The sequence below is a fragment of the Alligator sinensis genome, unplaced genomic scaffold, assembly GCF_000455745.1.
Source record: "Alligator sinensis unplaced genomic scaffold, ASM45574v1 scaffold442_1, whole genome shotgun sequence".
In the NCBI taxonomy this organism is placed as follows: domain Eukaryota; kingdom Metazoa; phylum Chordata; order Crocodylia; family Alligatoridae; genus Alligator; species Alligator sinensis.
The window spans coordinates 3,423,821-3,440,170 of record NW_005841829.1 but is presented as its reverse complement, the minus strand read 5'-3'; the positions used below and the strand labels follow the sequence as shown (position 1 = coordinate 3,440,170).

At 43.6% G+C, this 16,350-nt stretch overlaps 1 protein-coding gene across 1 annotated transcript in view; it reads left to right on the top strand.

Moving 5' to 3' along the window:
* CAT (catalase) overlaps positions 1-12,992 on the top strand; it is a 45,493-nt gene extending 32,501 nt beyond the window's left edge. The window contains exons 8-13 of the mRNA XM_006014663.3: positions 1,330-1,482; positions 6,520-6,658; positions 7,721-7,851; positions 10,568-10,675; positions 11,315-11,401; positions 12,137-12,992. Coding sequence (XP_006014725.1) covers positions 1,330-1,482; positions 6,520-6,658; positions 7,721-7,851; positions 10,568-10,675; positions 11,315-11,401; positions 12,137-12,202 — 684 coding nt within the window. The 3' untranslated portion in view covers positions 12,203-12,992. The remainder of the gene's footprint in view (positions 1-1,329; positions 1,483-6,519; positions 6,659-7,720; positions 7,852-10,567; positions 10,676-11,314; positions 11,402-12,136) is intronic.
* Positions 12,993-16,350: the final 3,358 nt, after the last annotated feature.

Below are 16,350 nucleotides of genomic sequence, written 5' to 3'. Positions count from 1 at the left end.
CCGGCGGGGAGCCAGCAGCGGACTTGGCGAGGAGAAGATCGCCAGGGACAAGACTCCCAGGGAGAGGGAGTCACAAGCCCAGAGAGTAGACACCCGGGGAAGTCGGTGGCCTTAAGCCTCCTGGCAGGTCGGTAGCCAGAAGGGGGGGCCCATCGGTCGGGGCTTAGGCACCTGGGTTAGAGCCTGGGCTAGGCGAGATATATGAGTTGTAGTTTTAGTTTTAGTTTTAGCTCGGGCTTACTTCGGGGCTAGCACGTGGTTGTAGTGGTGCTGAAGTCTCGGGACCCCGGGCAGTTCAGGACCGAGAACGCGGCAGGGCCACCGGAGGAGGGCCACTAGAAGAACAGCAGCAGCAGGTGGCGATTGGCTGGGGTATAGGGGAGGTTGGAGCCCCGTGAGTGCCCGCCGAGGGCGCGACGCCCTGGGAGGCGGCATTTAGTGGAGACCCCCACCACTGAAGTTACACTCAAAGTCGTGGCAGGAGAGATTAGGGGGCCTCCCGCCACCACCCGAGGCACCTCCCGGGGCTCCCTCGCAAACTCGTGGCCAAGGAGAGCGGCCACCCGGGCTAGAGCAGCCCGAGAGCACCTGGTCGAACAGAGGCGGGCACAATAGGGATAAGTAGAGGGATTCTAGTTAGTAAGCTATATCTATCCAATCGTTTCCAAGAACAAAGTAGCAGGAGACTGATTAGGTAGGAAGCCAAGCCAGTCCAGGACCTTTCAGATGCTGTTACTCAGGCAGAAACAGCTCACAAAAAGCACAGAAAGGCTGCAGACAGAGGCTTATGTGCTGTTTCTACATGCCTCCCCTGAATCACTGTGATTGGAAGGGGACTCAGGGAAAGATCACAGTCACTGACAAGCTGCAGATGCCAGTCTCCTCCCACCCCGCTCCCTTTCCCTCTTCTCAGTTTCTGTTCCCCTGAAAGACTGCCTTCCGAATCTCTGAATCTTTTCTGAATCTATTCGGAGGCTCTGAATCAATTCAAAGGGATTTTTTTTCTTATCCTGATTTGATTTGGATTTGATGATTTGACCTCGAAATTGGGCCGAATCTTCTCTGAATTGCGGACTGAAGCTTCGCACACCCCTAATAATCATGCTATGGTAAATGAGTTACTGGAATATCCTATGTTTACTAATTTCTTAAGGTGTAACTTTTTTGTACTATTCATTCAGTACAAAAGTAAAATTGACTTCAGCTGTGTATGTATGACTTCATTGCAGAGTGTACATAATTAATTGTATCTGTTTGTACTTTTCTTGTTAGGATGTGTAACCTAGTTACCTATATGTGGTAATCATAATGTATATTTTATTTTTCTAGGTTTGGCCCCACAGTGAATATCCTCTTATCCCTGTGGGCAAGCTTGTTTTAAACAGGAATCCAGTCAATTATTTTGCAGAAGTTGAACAACTGGCCTTTGATCCAAGCAACATGCCACCTGGCATTGAGCCTAGTCCTGATAAAATGTTACAGGTAAACTTGTGTTTCACAGTACACTGACACAGCTTTCCTCTTTATAGTAGATTTCATGTCATTCCGTGTGTTGTTGTAATAAAGTATTTTTATTGTTATTATGGCAACATTTACCTTCATGGAACAGTTTAGTAGGATTTGTGAATTCCCGTATCAGTTTTGGAATTCTTATTTCTTATGAGTCCTGCTAAATTAAACATTTTCTATTAGATTTCTGTTCAGGCTCTCAACTCCCTCTCCTCTTTTTTATGTTTATGTAGTTGTTCAATATTTAATTTATCTCAAGCATTTGGAAGTCAGTGATTTAATCATTAACATCTCCAGTTACAACAAAAACTGGAGTGGTTATAGTGTACAAAAGCCTGATGTGAGTGGTGTCTTTCAGGTGCTGTTAAGCGCACCTTTTAAAGTTTTTCTTGATGTGAATTAAGAGACTCCAAATCTGTTAAGACTCTAAAGTCTAGTGTATGTATAGTATGAAGTACCTACTTAAAATTCCCACAATAATATGTATGCATACATTTATGCTTTTTCAAATATTATTATTTATAATTAATTTAATAATAGCTTTAAAATGCTCAGATTTGTCTTTGTACATTTCTCTCACTTGGTTTGTAAGTGTGAATTTTTCTCCTAAAACATAATTTTAGGAAGTTTTTACTTTGTCTGGAGACCACCATTCACTACTCACTTAAGAGTGATTTATAAAACTCACACTTGTCCCTATTTTTCTAGTTCAGCTGATCACAAAACTAATGGACTTTGATAAATAAGAGGGTAATGAATTTAACTGATAAGCTTTGGTCAGCCAATACTGAATGGTTTATATCACTGAAAAGATTTTCCATTGGATACAGAGTAACTTCATGCTAGGCATTTTTAATCTCTCTTTTTTTTCCCCTGCTAGTTAAGGAGACCATTTGGGCCTTAATCTGTTATAGATTTGAATCCCAGTGCAAATTTCAAAATTTTTTTCCACACAGAAGTAAATTCTTTGTTTTTCAAGTCCTTGTATGTGCCCATTTTCCTTTTTGGCATGCATACACACCCAGGGCACATTAACTGGAGACTTCTGGTCAGCAGTATATATCTTCATTGTCCTCATACTTCCAAACAAGGGCAGTAGTGTTCCAACTCCATCTCAGTTCTTTCTCACTGCCTGTTGCTGTGAATCAGAGCTCCCAGTTAGGCGTCCTAGTCACTGTTTTTCTTTTTCCTATTGCTTAAGAGCACCCTTTCTTGTACAAGTGGTTAGTTGTTAGTATAGTCAGCATTGTAGTTTTAAAATGTTTAATTTGTTCTGGCTAGAAATTGTTTTTACCTCATTATGAAATAGGCAGTTTAAGAACTGCCTAAAATATTAGGTAATCATGCGTATCAGCCTCATTTGCATTAGTAAAGGGCATGATGAATAAATATGCTGTTTGCTGGTCCTTTTCTAATAGGATCAGAAGTCTAAAGAGTGCTACCTGATTTTGTGCCTTGTGGAGAGGTCTGTTGATCCATCCTTTGATCCAGGCTATCCCAGGAGGGATTACATTAACCCCTCTGCTGTAAAAGCATTTCCAGAGCTATTCCTACTTCACGTGCTCCATTGCTGAAGATTTTGACTTCTGAAAAAACTGTAATGCCTTCAGGTTCAAAGGCTCCATTCTCTGGTCTCTCATCAAAGGTCCCTAAAATTGCCAGCTCTTTAGAGCTTAAAGTAGGCTTCTGACTTCAGAACATGGTAGTTCCATTTGTGTGGAGTTTCAAATGCTAGAACTAATTGATGGAAAAAATTTTTTAGCAAGCTTTCGGGTGCAGTCACCCTTCTTCAGGCATAGGGAGTCTCTGCTGGTCAGAGTCTCAGAACAGCTCCCTATGAGTCTCAGGCCAGCAGAGACTCCCTATGCCTGAAGAAGGGTGACTGCGCTCGAAAGCTTGCTAAGAACTTTTTTACATCTACTCAGTTGGTCTTATAACAGATGTCACATCTACTCAAAGAACCTTGCCTGCCTATGTTTTTAGACCAATACAACTACAACCAAAAACCCCATAACTGATTGATGTTTTCTAAATACTACTGATAAATTATCCCAGTCCTTATCACCCCCCACCTTTCCAGTCTTGTTTCGTATCCCACGGGAGCATCTACACATGCAATTAGTGCACCTCAATAAACTGATGCAGTTTACTCTGGAGTCGGCTACTCTCAGGCACAGCGCCTTCACTGCAGCAGTTTGACCTAGGACAGAGCAGCCCCAGGCTGGCAGCAGGTTTGAGAGGTCAGCTCTGGGTTTTGGGTGGCAGAGGGACTGGCTGGGACATGAGAGTGCCCAAAATGTGGAGCTGTGGAGCTGACTGCCCCGCCCCCAGCCTGCTGCCAGCCTGGGCTCAAACTGCTGCAGTTCAGTCACCAGCCGCATGTGCTTTCTTCACAGTAAGTGACTCCGCCATAAGATAACACTGTCCCGGATAGTAATATCTTACAGCAGAGTTAATTTAATGCCCCCTAATGCATTACACGTGTAGGCACTGATGCTTTACTCTGGAGTTAATTAGTCAACTCCACAGTAAAATACACATGTAGATGCACCCCATAAGATTGCACAGCCTTGAGAGGTACAATTTCTTCTAGGTGTGAGAGCAGTAGGAGAGGTTCCTTTAACAGAACTGGGGTTAGGTTTCTGTTCCTGAGACAGCCTCACCCCCCAAAAGAAAGGGGGTCCAAGGCCTATCTTGGACTGAAAAAGCTGAACACCTTTACCAGAAAACTAAAATTCAGGATGATGTCCCTGTCAACAGTATTGCTTACATAAATGCCAGTGACTGGTATGCTGCAAAATGCCTTTTTTATGTGGTTATCCACCCAAGCCGCGGAAAATATTTTAAATTTTGTGGTCGGGGAAAAATTTACCAACACTTTTATTTCTCATGTGGCCTCATCAGTCCCTCAAACACACAAAGTGTATGGTGTGAGCCACACCCCAGACAACTTGGGATTCAGGTGTTTTCACATTTGGATGATTTCAAGGTCAGTTCTGCCAACAAGTAATGGACAGCATCCATTGGATCCAGTCAGCTGTGGCTTCACCTTTCTCAGGATATATTTCAGTTCATCCTAAACCTATATAGCAATCTTCAGGCTCATTCAAAAAGTCGGATCTTCCCTGACATTTTGTAGGAGACGTGGTATCTGGTTTAAAGGTCCCTCTGCATGCCAGCCTTCATATGCAGTGTAATGCAAAATAGATTCAAGTTGTATATATCAGCTATACACTGATATGCTTCTCAACTCTTATCACAGTCCATCAGTTTTCATCAAAGATACCAGTTGACACGTCTGCCTTAGATTATGGTATATAAATACAAGTTCAGGAAAGAATCAGCTTCTGGATGTTTATTCAGAGAGCTAAGAGCCATTCTTTTATACCTGCAATCCAAAGGTCTTAAAGCTCAAGTGTTGTTAGATAATGTGACACTAATGTTTTACCTCAACAGAAATGGCAAAATCCCACCCCTTATGCTTAGGGACAGTAGACCTCTGGAACATTTGCATCTGGAATAACATCACTCTTAATGGATCACATTCTCCTGAAACAAAGATTTTCTGAGCAGGAAGTTTGCTCCCTGAAAGGATGAAATGTAGTCCAAATGATGGTCAGCAAATGGGGCACTCTCACTTGGAACCTATTTTTTCTCAAGGAGAACAATGTCTGCTTCTGTTCCAATAGTGGTCAAAACTAAGTGCTTCAACTTTTGTGTGATTCTGTACTTCTAGGAATCAATGAGCTTGAAAGGTCACATACAGGATTATCAGAAAAATAAAACAACATAAGTTGTGACTTCGATAGCAGCTGCATGGCCAAAGCTGCAATTTTTGGGCTGAAGGTTTTTTTGGGCCTTTAAACCCAGTTCAATTTCCTGTAACCTTTCCATTATTCCTGGACATAGTCTGACTGAGCTAGAGAGATTACTAAATCCTGATCCCTGTCTCCAGTGCATTGCATAGCTCAGAGGTGTCAAACCCTGCAGGCCAGATGAATGGCCCAGGACTGATCCACAGGCCTGGTGAATAGTATGGAGCTGGAGTGTCTCTCCCCCAACCCTGCCTCACTGGCATCCTGGATCTAGTTCTAGTTCCCGTGGTGCTTGCTCTGGCCTATCTGGGACTGTGCCACATGTGGCGCTGGGTTAGGACATAAGTGTCACGCAATTTCCTAGTCCAGCTGGTCTAGGGTGGATGCCACATGTAGCGTGGGTCCCAGGCTGGCTGGAGCTGGTGTTGCTTCCGGTATGCAGGGGAGCTACAGAGCATTCCCTCCCCATCCACCCCTGTATGCCAAATCCAGTGCCTGCTTCAACTGGTCTGGGACCTGTGCTGCATGTGGTGTTTGCCCTGAACCAGCTGTGGCTTGCATCCCGGACTGAATGGGCACTAGATCTGGCATTTGGGTGGAACCTGTACAGGAGGCCATATGATGTGTATCTCCATAGTCAGGATACAGACTGTGGGCTGTATCTTTGACACCCATGGCATAGATAGTGATAGGGCACTGCACAACATCTGCTCATATATAGAGCAGACAGCTTAAATATTTAGCATAGATCAGGTAAATCTATTTAAAGTCCCCTTTGCCCTTTTTTAAAATAGTATCATTGTTTTGTCTTACAATACCTTGTTTCATTGAAGGGTAAATTATTGCAGGTAGGTTTCCCTTTAGCCTAGGAGTATACAGATGAAACATTTATAGCAATCTCTAATCTGAAGTCACTTTTAAAAATATAGCCACTACACATTGTGTAAATATGAAAACAAATAGGTAGAATGGTATTTGTACTTTAACAGCAGAATTTCAAAAATAATCCTTGAAAATGATGACTATTTATATCTCTATGAGAGTTTAAAGATTATAAGTGATTATCTCCATGTTGGAAAAAATACATTTCTTCACATAACTGCATTAAACATACCTTTTACTGATTGTTTTGAAAGGTAGCTATTTTCTAGGGAAAAACCATACTTAATATATTAAATGTCAGCGTATTTTTTAGGGTCGTCTTTTCTCATATCCTGATACTCACCGCCACCGTCTAGGACCCAACTACCTACAAATACCTGTGAATTGTCCCTTCAGAACTCGTGTTGCTAACTATCAGAGAGATGGACCCATGTGCTTCTCTGATAACCAAGGTATCTTTGAAAGTGCTTCTGGACATAATGCTTAGCCCAGTGTTTTTCAACCTTGTTAAACTTGAGGCACCCCTCAGAAAATGCTAACACATAGCTTCACTCGTTTTTTGACTGCAGAAATATAATTGAGCAATTCTTCTGTTGCAAAGAACTCAAAGACCACAACAGGTCACAGTGTTCTTGACCCTCTGGGTTCCTATTTCAAATCTCTGGGTCTATCTCCTGAATCATGTAGGTGTTTGCACATCTAACAACGCTAATCTGGTGTGGTATCCTACAGTACACTATTAACAAAATCTCCTGGCACACTGATTGAGAATTACTGGCTAAAAATAATGCATATACAAGTCTCTCTTTTCTAGTCTTGCAAGTATATTCAACTAATTTTCAACAAAATAGTTGGCAAGTATTTTCTAAGCATGAATACAATAATGTATTTTGTCCAGTATCTTTTTAATATAAGACTCAAAATATTTAACTTGATGTTTCCTTGTTTCCTTAGTAATAGCCTTAACTTTTTTATGAATAACAGAGGGATACAATAGTTTCTTCTTGAGAATAATTTAACTATGTTTTCAGTCATGGATCCATAATGGTCTGTCAATATTAAGAGAATTTATTTGCATTCTGTTAATATAAGATGAAAGTTTGCTTCACTGGATGGGACACATCTCAATATTTATCCAAAATTGATTTATTAAAATGATGCTGGCAATTATTACAAACTTGTCAACACCCTTACTGAATTTTAAGAGAAACTTATAGTAATTTTGCTATGCATGATATTTAGAAATTGTAATATTTAACGTACTTCAGTTGCTTATTGAATTACATGAAATGTTCAAGTTAAAGGAAATTCCAAGGAAGTCCTGGTCCTTGGAAGAGTGTTACGTAGCAAAATATTGCCAACTGCTTTACAAAAAGTGAGGGAAAATATAAGAATACTAAGTAGATATGAGATTATAGAAGTCTATTTGAAACAGTCCTGCAGGTTTACTTTGTAATTTCCCTGAGTTCTAACCTAATCTGAAAGGTGTAATATTTTGGACTTTGCTTTTAAAGGTGGTGCCCCCAATTATTATCCAAATAGTTTTACTGGCCCTGAAGATCAGCCCAACTTGAAGGAGAGCCATATGCATGTGTCAAATGATGTACAGCGCTTCAATAGTGCAGATGAGGACAACGTTTCTCAGGTATGTTTCGTAAAAATGGCTGGTTTACATTGCCTGTTTTGGAACATGACTGAGTTTATAAAGTGCTTATAGAAACCGAATATGGGTTTTCCCTTGAAACATCTAGTCTAAAATAAAGGCCATTTTAGATGAGGGCTCAAAATGGCTTTATACTGTTCTTTTTTGTGGATGATTTTAATCTTAACTGCATAGTGTAAGCTGTGATTACTAGGGGTGCACCGATAAAAAAATTTTCTTGGCCGATACGGACAGCCATTGGCTGATAATTGGCCATATCAGCCAATACCAATCTGATAGCTGATTTACAGAAATGCAGCTGGACAGCTTGGAGAGCAGCATCTTGCTAGTAAGTCTGTGGAGGGCAGGGGTGGTAGATTGATGCCCCCCCATGGTGAGGAAGGGAATGGGACACGGGCTGTGGCAGGTGTTGCTCATCCAGGGTGGTGAATGGGACCCCGGGGTTGGGAGCAGGGTGGAGCCATGAGCGACTCATCCAGGGGGCACATGCGGGCAGAGGGCAACTCCCTGCTTCTGTGTGCACCCTCAGGGGAGGTATGGGGATAATGCACCCCCCACTGGATTTGTGCATGGGGTGAGGGTGGGCTGCCCAGTGTAGGCTCGTGCTGAGGGCTGCACCAGACTCTTCCTGGCAGGGGGCCTGGGACAGGGCTGGGCATGGAGTGGGTAGGAGCAGGGCAGACTCAGTTGTGGTGGGTGGGCAGTGGCAGCAGTGCTGGAAGGGTGGCTGTCAGGGAGTTAAGGGGAATTATGCCGCCCCCCCCCACACCCCCACTGCCCAACTCAAGGATGTGCAGCCAGCGTGGGGCTCTCAAGGGAAAGACAGCAGAGCGGAGGGCCCCGAGCAAGGTCAGCACTGTGGGGGATGTAGAGAGCTATAACCACCCCAAAATTCCCTCTAGCCTCCCCATAGCCACCCCTTCCAGTGCTGCCACCACTGCCTGCCCCATGCAGGTGAGCCTGCTCTGAGCCCAGCCCTGGCTCAGCCCCCCTGATGAGAAGAGGCTGGTGCAGCCCCTGGCCCAGTGCCCACAGTGGGCAGCCTGCCCTCACCCTGTGCACAAATCCAGGGGGGCACATGCCCCCTCATGCTTCCCCCAGAGGTGTGCGCAGTATCAGGGAGCTGTCCCCCTTCCCCACTCCCCTGTGCCCCCTGGACAAGCCACCCGTGGCTCCATTCCACTCCTGGCTCCAGAGTCCCATTCACTGCCCTGGTGGGCAACACCTGTGCCAGCCTCTCCCCCCACTTCCTCAATCTGCATCCCCCTTACATCCCTTCCCCCGCCCAGACTTAATGGCAGGATGCTGCTCTCCAAGCTGCCTGGCTGCATTCCTGGTCACATGCATGCATACAGCTATGTGTATGCATGTGGCATTTATCAGGGTCATTAGTTGGCTATGCCAGCCAAAAAAGCCAATAGCCGATAATATTAATTTTTCTTTTATTGGTACCAGTCCAATATGCGACCAATATAATCGGTGCACATCTAGTCTTATTGCATTACCAAATGCACACAGTTTTACTTTTAAACATATTTTACCACATGTCCTCACTTTCCTCCAGCCATTTGAATAACATTTATCTCCTTACTCATCATTGCTGCATTTTACTTAGTATAATGTTATTTCACTGGAACTTTTAAGAAAGTTTTCGTTGCGCTTAGCAATAGAGATGATAATTTTTTAGGTCCAAACGCTGACCACTAATATACAGATCTGGAATAAAGCTTGATTTAATTTGCGATTGCTTCCTTGTATCACTGATTGGGTAAGCAGACAAACTGCATTGAACATTAGAAATGCTGAATTAATTATTTTAGGTTAGAAATGAATAGTATTGCCAATTGGTCTTACTCAGACCAGGTTATTTGTTGTTGTTTTTTAGAAGAAATACTAGCTTGAGAAGACAAATAGATTAGCATTCAGATATATGTCTTGATTGTGAAAGAATCAAATGTTAATATTAGAAACTGTAGAAGTTAGAAATCAATGCTTACAAAAAGTGTATAGAATTTCACATTTTAACTTTTGACAGATGGCCCAAAAGAATAATGTTCATGGTGTTAGGACAGGCGGGGGTGGTGACCCCTAGCCTACATGCCAGATCTAGCCCCACAGCATTGTCATTTGGCCCATAGGGCAGTGGGGTGGTACCACTCCCCCCTGCTACCAAATCTCTGGACCTGTGGGGAGTCCTGTGGGCCAGAGAGCTTGGCCCTGTGTTGTAGATCAGGTGTGCAAGGTGGTACAGGGCCCCAGGACCCAATCTGAGTTTTTGGGGCTGTATCCTAGTATGAAGAGGTAGTGCAGGGCCTCATCCCAGCACACTGTCTGATTTTAGCATGTGTCTGGCCCCAGGCCACTCATTTGTCTCACGGGGCCAAAAGATTTGAGCGCCACTGTGCTAGGAAGAAGCATGGCTGCATCTTTAAAGTTGATGGCAAGGACCTGATTTTGACCAGTAGCAGATCATTCTCGTGCTTTATCCCTTGTCACATATAAAAGCTTTAGGAGTTTTGTACTGTGGGAGGAAGTGGTTGATTGTGCTGAAAGAATGACTAATCAGTATTTTCTTCTATCTTGTAATTATAGCAAGACTGAGCTCTAGCAATTTAACAACATTTGCTGGGGAGTTGTTTATACATTAGATTAAATACTGGTTTTTCCTTGCATATAAGCTTCTGTCTTTCTTCATAAGGTGAGAGTGTTCTTTACCAAAGTGCTGAAAGATGATGAACGCCAAAGGCTCTGTGAGAACATTGCTGGTGCTCTTAAAGATACTCAGCTTTTCATTCAGAAGAAAGCTGTAAGTAGATATAATGGTGTTAGCCTGAATGTTATAGTAATGATCAATGTAGAAATAAAAAGAACAGGAAGTTGTTTGTTTGTTTGTTTGTTTTTTTAATCCAGTTGAATAAGTGGATATTTTTTCTGTATTATACAAAACATAATAAAAACTTTTTAGTTATGTTATAGAAAGCTTTCAGCTGTGTGAGTTGGCAGTTTTAACAGACTGTACTCCAGCAGCAAAGCAGCTTGTGCTTCCTGAATTGTGGAGAGGGCTAATAGAATTTTAAAGATGTCAAAATAAAGTGTTAAACTGCATCCCTACTTTGCCCTAGGTGTTTCAGTTATGGATAACTAACAATGGAAACTTTTTTCCCTAGTGTACATAAAGCAGAGGAGATAAAAGGCTCCAATTCACCCTCTCTCAGTGGGAGACGCTTGTACAAAACTTTCTTAATTTGTGGTGACCCCATGTGATCTAATTACAGATTGAAAACTCCTCAAATTTTTTTCCTGCTATTTCGTCAGTGGCTTACCTTTCTTATTACATATGGGATGTTGACTGCAGCCTGTAGAGTTCAAGAAAAGAACAAAGACTATCTGAAAATGAGAAATGAATTTAAGTCTATTCCTGACTTAATTTGCCACCTTCTTTTAGGTGAAGAACTTCACTGATGTTCATCCTGATTATGGTGCCCGTGTTCAAGCTCTCCTGGATAAGTGCAATGCTGAAGCTGGGAATCCGGTATGTTAAAGATTCAGGAGACAGGAATTCTTGTGAATGATACTTTTTTATAGGACCAGCTACATGGGTGGCATAGACCTAGGCAAGTTTTCGGTTATCACAGTACCCTTCCTCAGGGAGAGATGCAGACACAGCAGATCTAAATAGCAGATGAAACAAAAGCGTGTACAAAGCTCTTTAAACAAAAACAATATAAGAGAGATTACAAGGTAGCCAGCAGCAGGAGAGATGCAGTAAGAACCTGATGATGGAAGAGCAAGATTGTTTAGGAGGGTTGTTATCACCTGTGAAGTATAGAGTTTAGCAAGTATCATGTAGAATATAATGGATCATAAAGTCATTATCTATATTAATTCACTGGCACTTGATGTTCAGTTTGAGCACCAGAACTATGAGGTGAAACAGTAATTCTCCTCCTCCCATCCTCCCCGTCCCCCATGAAAAATATTTTCCTACTGGTGTTCTAGTGTCTCTGTCCTTTATTTATTTATTTTTTTTGTTAGTGATTGTTCATTTTGGTGTAGTGTGTATTTTTTCAGGGCCTTTTCTTTTTGTTGCTTCCTAATTTCATCCACATAGTTGTCATGAGGGCATTTGGTGCACTGGGATAAGGTATACTACATTCTGGGATAGATAGGTCTATGGTCCAGGGATTTTGATGGTAAATTAAACGTATCTTATAGGATTTGTCTTAAATGATTTATTTTATAGCTTAATTTCACACTTTTTTTTAAGGATGTGATTAGAACATACACACAAGCTACATCTCGCATGTCTGCAAAGGAAAAAGCTAACCTGTGAACTGTGTTATTGGAAATCAGTCCACCCAGAGATTGATTATACGTCCATCCAACTGGAGAGTAAGCTGTTGAAGACATGAACGAATGTCCGCACAAAATATAATTGTTTTTGAGACTCAATAAATAATCAGTTTGTCTATACTTACTTATTGAAATAGAAATTAATGGAACTTGATAACCTTTGTGCCTTCTAATACTTCTCTAGACTGTTAATGAATGTTGGTAGGCAACCTTTTTAATGTGAGGCTTTTCTTTTCCTAGAAAGTGAACTCAACATTTAATCACAAGTCTGTTTCAACTGCTTTCGATTGCAAGGCCCCTAACTTTTTTTTTCTAGCTAAATTACTGAAAAGAATATATAACAAAACAATTGATTATTAATATAGTGAAGTTGATTGTTCTTGCTAATGGAATGAGATCATTCAGTACTTCAAAAATAAATAAAATCACTGTATGTATTTGTTCATTGCAGACAGTTCACTGGAAAGCAGAAAGTAAATTCCAAAATTATAAAGGAAGTTTGTAACAACAGACACACAATAATTGTGTTGCTTCAAACATTATAGCTCAAGTCTAGTTTCTTACAATGAACTATAATTGAAGGCAATTAGAATAACTCCATCTGGATATGAATTCTATATAGACAATATTAATATTAGCAAAGCTGAAAGACATATTCTTTTGCTTATTAATGTTACATTGATATATTTCATGCAAGAATTTTTGCTTTTAATTATATTTACAATTTCAAATAAAATTACTTACATTTACGAAATATGATTTTGTTCTGCTTTTATGCCACAGAATCATAGAATCCTAAAAAAAAGTAGGGCTAGAGGAGAACTTAGATGGTCATCTAGTGTAACTGTCTACTTGGGGATGATCCTGCCTTGAATAAACCACCCCAGTCAAGTGTCTGTTTAAGCCGCTATTGGTGGGTGCAGACAGAAGTGCAGCTCCCAGCTGTAACCCAGAACGATTTTTTGTAAAGTATTCTGAGGTAGTTTACCTCGGTTGGACAAAACAGAAGTTCACTGCTGGCTCCACGGGAGATGGGAATCTAGCTGCCAGCTGGGAGCCTGTAGCCCAGTTTCCTAGCAATGGCTAGGACTCCCCAGCCTGTTTTCTCCCCACATCCCCCAGCTCCATGCTTGCGAAGCTGGGCAGGGAACAAGCCCCTGCTAGCAGGGAGCTCCCAGCACTGGCTCCGTGATTGTGGGGCTCAGGCAGGGAGATAAGGGTACCCCAGTCTCCCACTCCCTGATCGTGATGGTGGAGTGGGAGTTGAGAGATAAGGATCTCCCAGCTCCCACTCCCCAGTCATGAGCTGGGGTCTTGGAGCTCCCTGCTGCCGGTGCAGGGAGACATAAGTCTCCTCCTGGACTCCTGCAGCAGAGCCTCCCTTGGGCAGCAGGCAGCTCCTGAGGGCAGGGAGCTATCTCCCACACCCCGGTAGATGGCTGACTGAGAACAGATTTTGCTCCTGGTCAGGTGTCTACATGAGTACTATGGCACCGTTACTAATCCTGAGGAAATTTGCATTTGCTTCCTTTTCCCTTGCCTACTACGCCTTGATGTAATTGGTTGATTGGTGAAAAGGGAGGCTACCCTTGTGTCGCAGAGTGAGCCCTTGTCTGCACTCAGTCTGTGGGTTCCTTCTGAACCCTGCTGTCTTGTCCTCTGGCGCCAATATGGCCCCCCTGGCTTGGTCATGCCCCCAAGCACTAATCACCATAAGGGCTAGTTTTGTGGCCTCCAACCTCCCTTACAGCCATGCCCATGTCTTACAGGTAGTACCAATTAATTATTTAAGTGTGGGCTTAACCCCAGTCTAATATATGTCCACCTCAGGCCTCAAGGTTTTTATTGAGGCCTGAGGTGGACATATAGAGGGTTGTTGAGCCCTCTATAGCTCCTGCCCCTTTCTGGGCTGTGGGCCTCTGGCCCTAATCTCTGCCCCTCTAGGGCTGCAGGCTTGCTGGCCAACTCTCTGCCCTTCTAGGGCTGCAATCTGATTTAGCCCTTTATGGTTTCAGCCCCTTTCTGGTCTGCAGGCCCTTGGCCCTATTCTATGCCTTTCTTTGGGCACGGTTCCCCTAGCCCTGCTGTCCCTTCTCTCTCAACTAGCACAGCAATAGTCCTGCTCAGCCTTTGGCCCCTGGCTGCCTATTCTTTTGCAGCCAGCCCTTGTCTTCTGGCAGGGCTCAAAACCCCCATGTGCCTCTCGGGCACCACTGGGACCTCCAGACCTGCCCTTCAGTCCCTTTCCAGGCCACCAGTTCAACTGCACCAAAACCCTAAGCACCCTGGCTGTAACTAAATCTGTAGCCTCCTGGCTGCGTAACAGAAGTCATTTTCACCCTGAGTCCCAGCTCCCTGCCAGACCTCAGTGCCTGACTTTCCAGTTCCCAGCTGCATCAGGGTCTCAGTTTGAGCTGCAGCTAAGACCTTTCCCTGCAAGGCTCCTCCCTCTGTGGCTTCCAGATCTATCTGGCTTGCTTTTGGTCCAGACCCAGGCTTATATACCACTCAGGCCCTGCCCACTCACAATCAGGTGACTGACTAGCCCTGGCACAGCTGCTTCTCTTTCATTCTAATGGGTAGCTTGTTGCTGCTACCCCAGCTCCCCTGGACCCGGGTCTCTGTTGCTCTGTCCTATGGTATGTCACAGCAATAGTCCCTCTCAGGCCCCGGCCTCTGGCTGCCTATTCTTTTGCAGCCAGCCCTTGTTAGGCTGCCTCAACATTGTCTGCTACTGTTTTTTCCCCCTAGTAAAGTAACAGGAGCCCCAGCCTCCCTGTTATACTACAGAATTGCCAACCCCACCCTGTCAAAAATCATGAGACAAACTTAAAAACCACAAGATCCGAATGTAAATCAATGAGATGCTATTTCTGAAGTGTGTGTGTGTCTTTGTGTGTGGAGCTATTTATGAAGGTGGGGCTGTGGGTGGGTGTGTGTGGGTTGGGGGCGGGGGGGTGGGGATTGGAGCCCCAGACTGGCGCAGAGGCAGGCAAAGAGGCAGATGGGTTGGGTCGCAGGTTACATAGCAAAGCCGCAGGAGGCTCATCCAGAGGCATGGGGGAGGGATAGATGGCTCCTTGCCCCTGTGCACACCCCCGGGGGGAGGCATGGACAGCACGTGCCTCCTGGATTTATGTGTGGGGCAGAGGCAGGCTGCCCACTGTGGGCTGGGGCTCTGTGCCCTGCTGCCTTTGCCCCAGGAGCCGTGCGACCTCTGCCCATGCACAAATCTGGAGGGGCATGTTCCCCCGCCATGCCTCCTCTGGGTGTGCAGTGCATGCAGTGGCAGGGAGCTGCTCCCCTTCCTCTTGTGCCTTTGGACGAGCCTCTTGTGGCTCTGTGCTAAGACCTGCCCCTGCGGGACCTTCCCTCACCATGGGAGCCTCTATCTGCCCCACCCCTGCCCCTACCCCTACCCCTTCCCTGTCTCCCCACCCCTTCCCTTCCACAGACTTACCAGTTGGGTGCTCTTTACATGCACCAGAAATAAAAAACCTGAGATCTGAAGGTTTTATCCTGAGATCGCAAGTCAGAGTTAATTTGACTTGGAAACTGTGAGTCTCCTGATTGTTTTGTGAGAGTTGGCATTACTGTATACTATGATATCGGCCACTGGAACTTGTTGAACTGGAGTTCCAACAGTTTGAGCACAAAGTTCCGGGATAAAGCTGATAATAAAGCAATGTTAACCTAAGTGATTTCCCACTGAAAATAGATGTGCTCTAGAGAGTGGGCTGGCTTCTCTCCAGGAAAACTGATTTATTGCAGGACAGAGTGTTACCTGATCGGGGTATCTGGAAGGGTGGAAAAAAAATTATTTTTTTTAATCCAAAAAAAAATCAGATTTTTGAAATTTAAATCAGATTTTTTGAATTTTTAAAGTTTTAAGTTGCAGTTAATTTTTACTTCTTAAGAATAAACCATTTAAAAATGAAATTGGAATGTAATACAGCATAGACTAAAGTATACATTTAGTACAGCATAGACTAAGGTATCCATTAAAATATTATATTGAGTCAATGAGCCTTTACTAAAAAGGCTGATTTTCTTCTATGTAAGAATAAGGAGGGAAACATCTAACTTTTGAGATAGTCAAGCTTTAAAAATACAGCATGATATTTCATG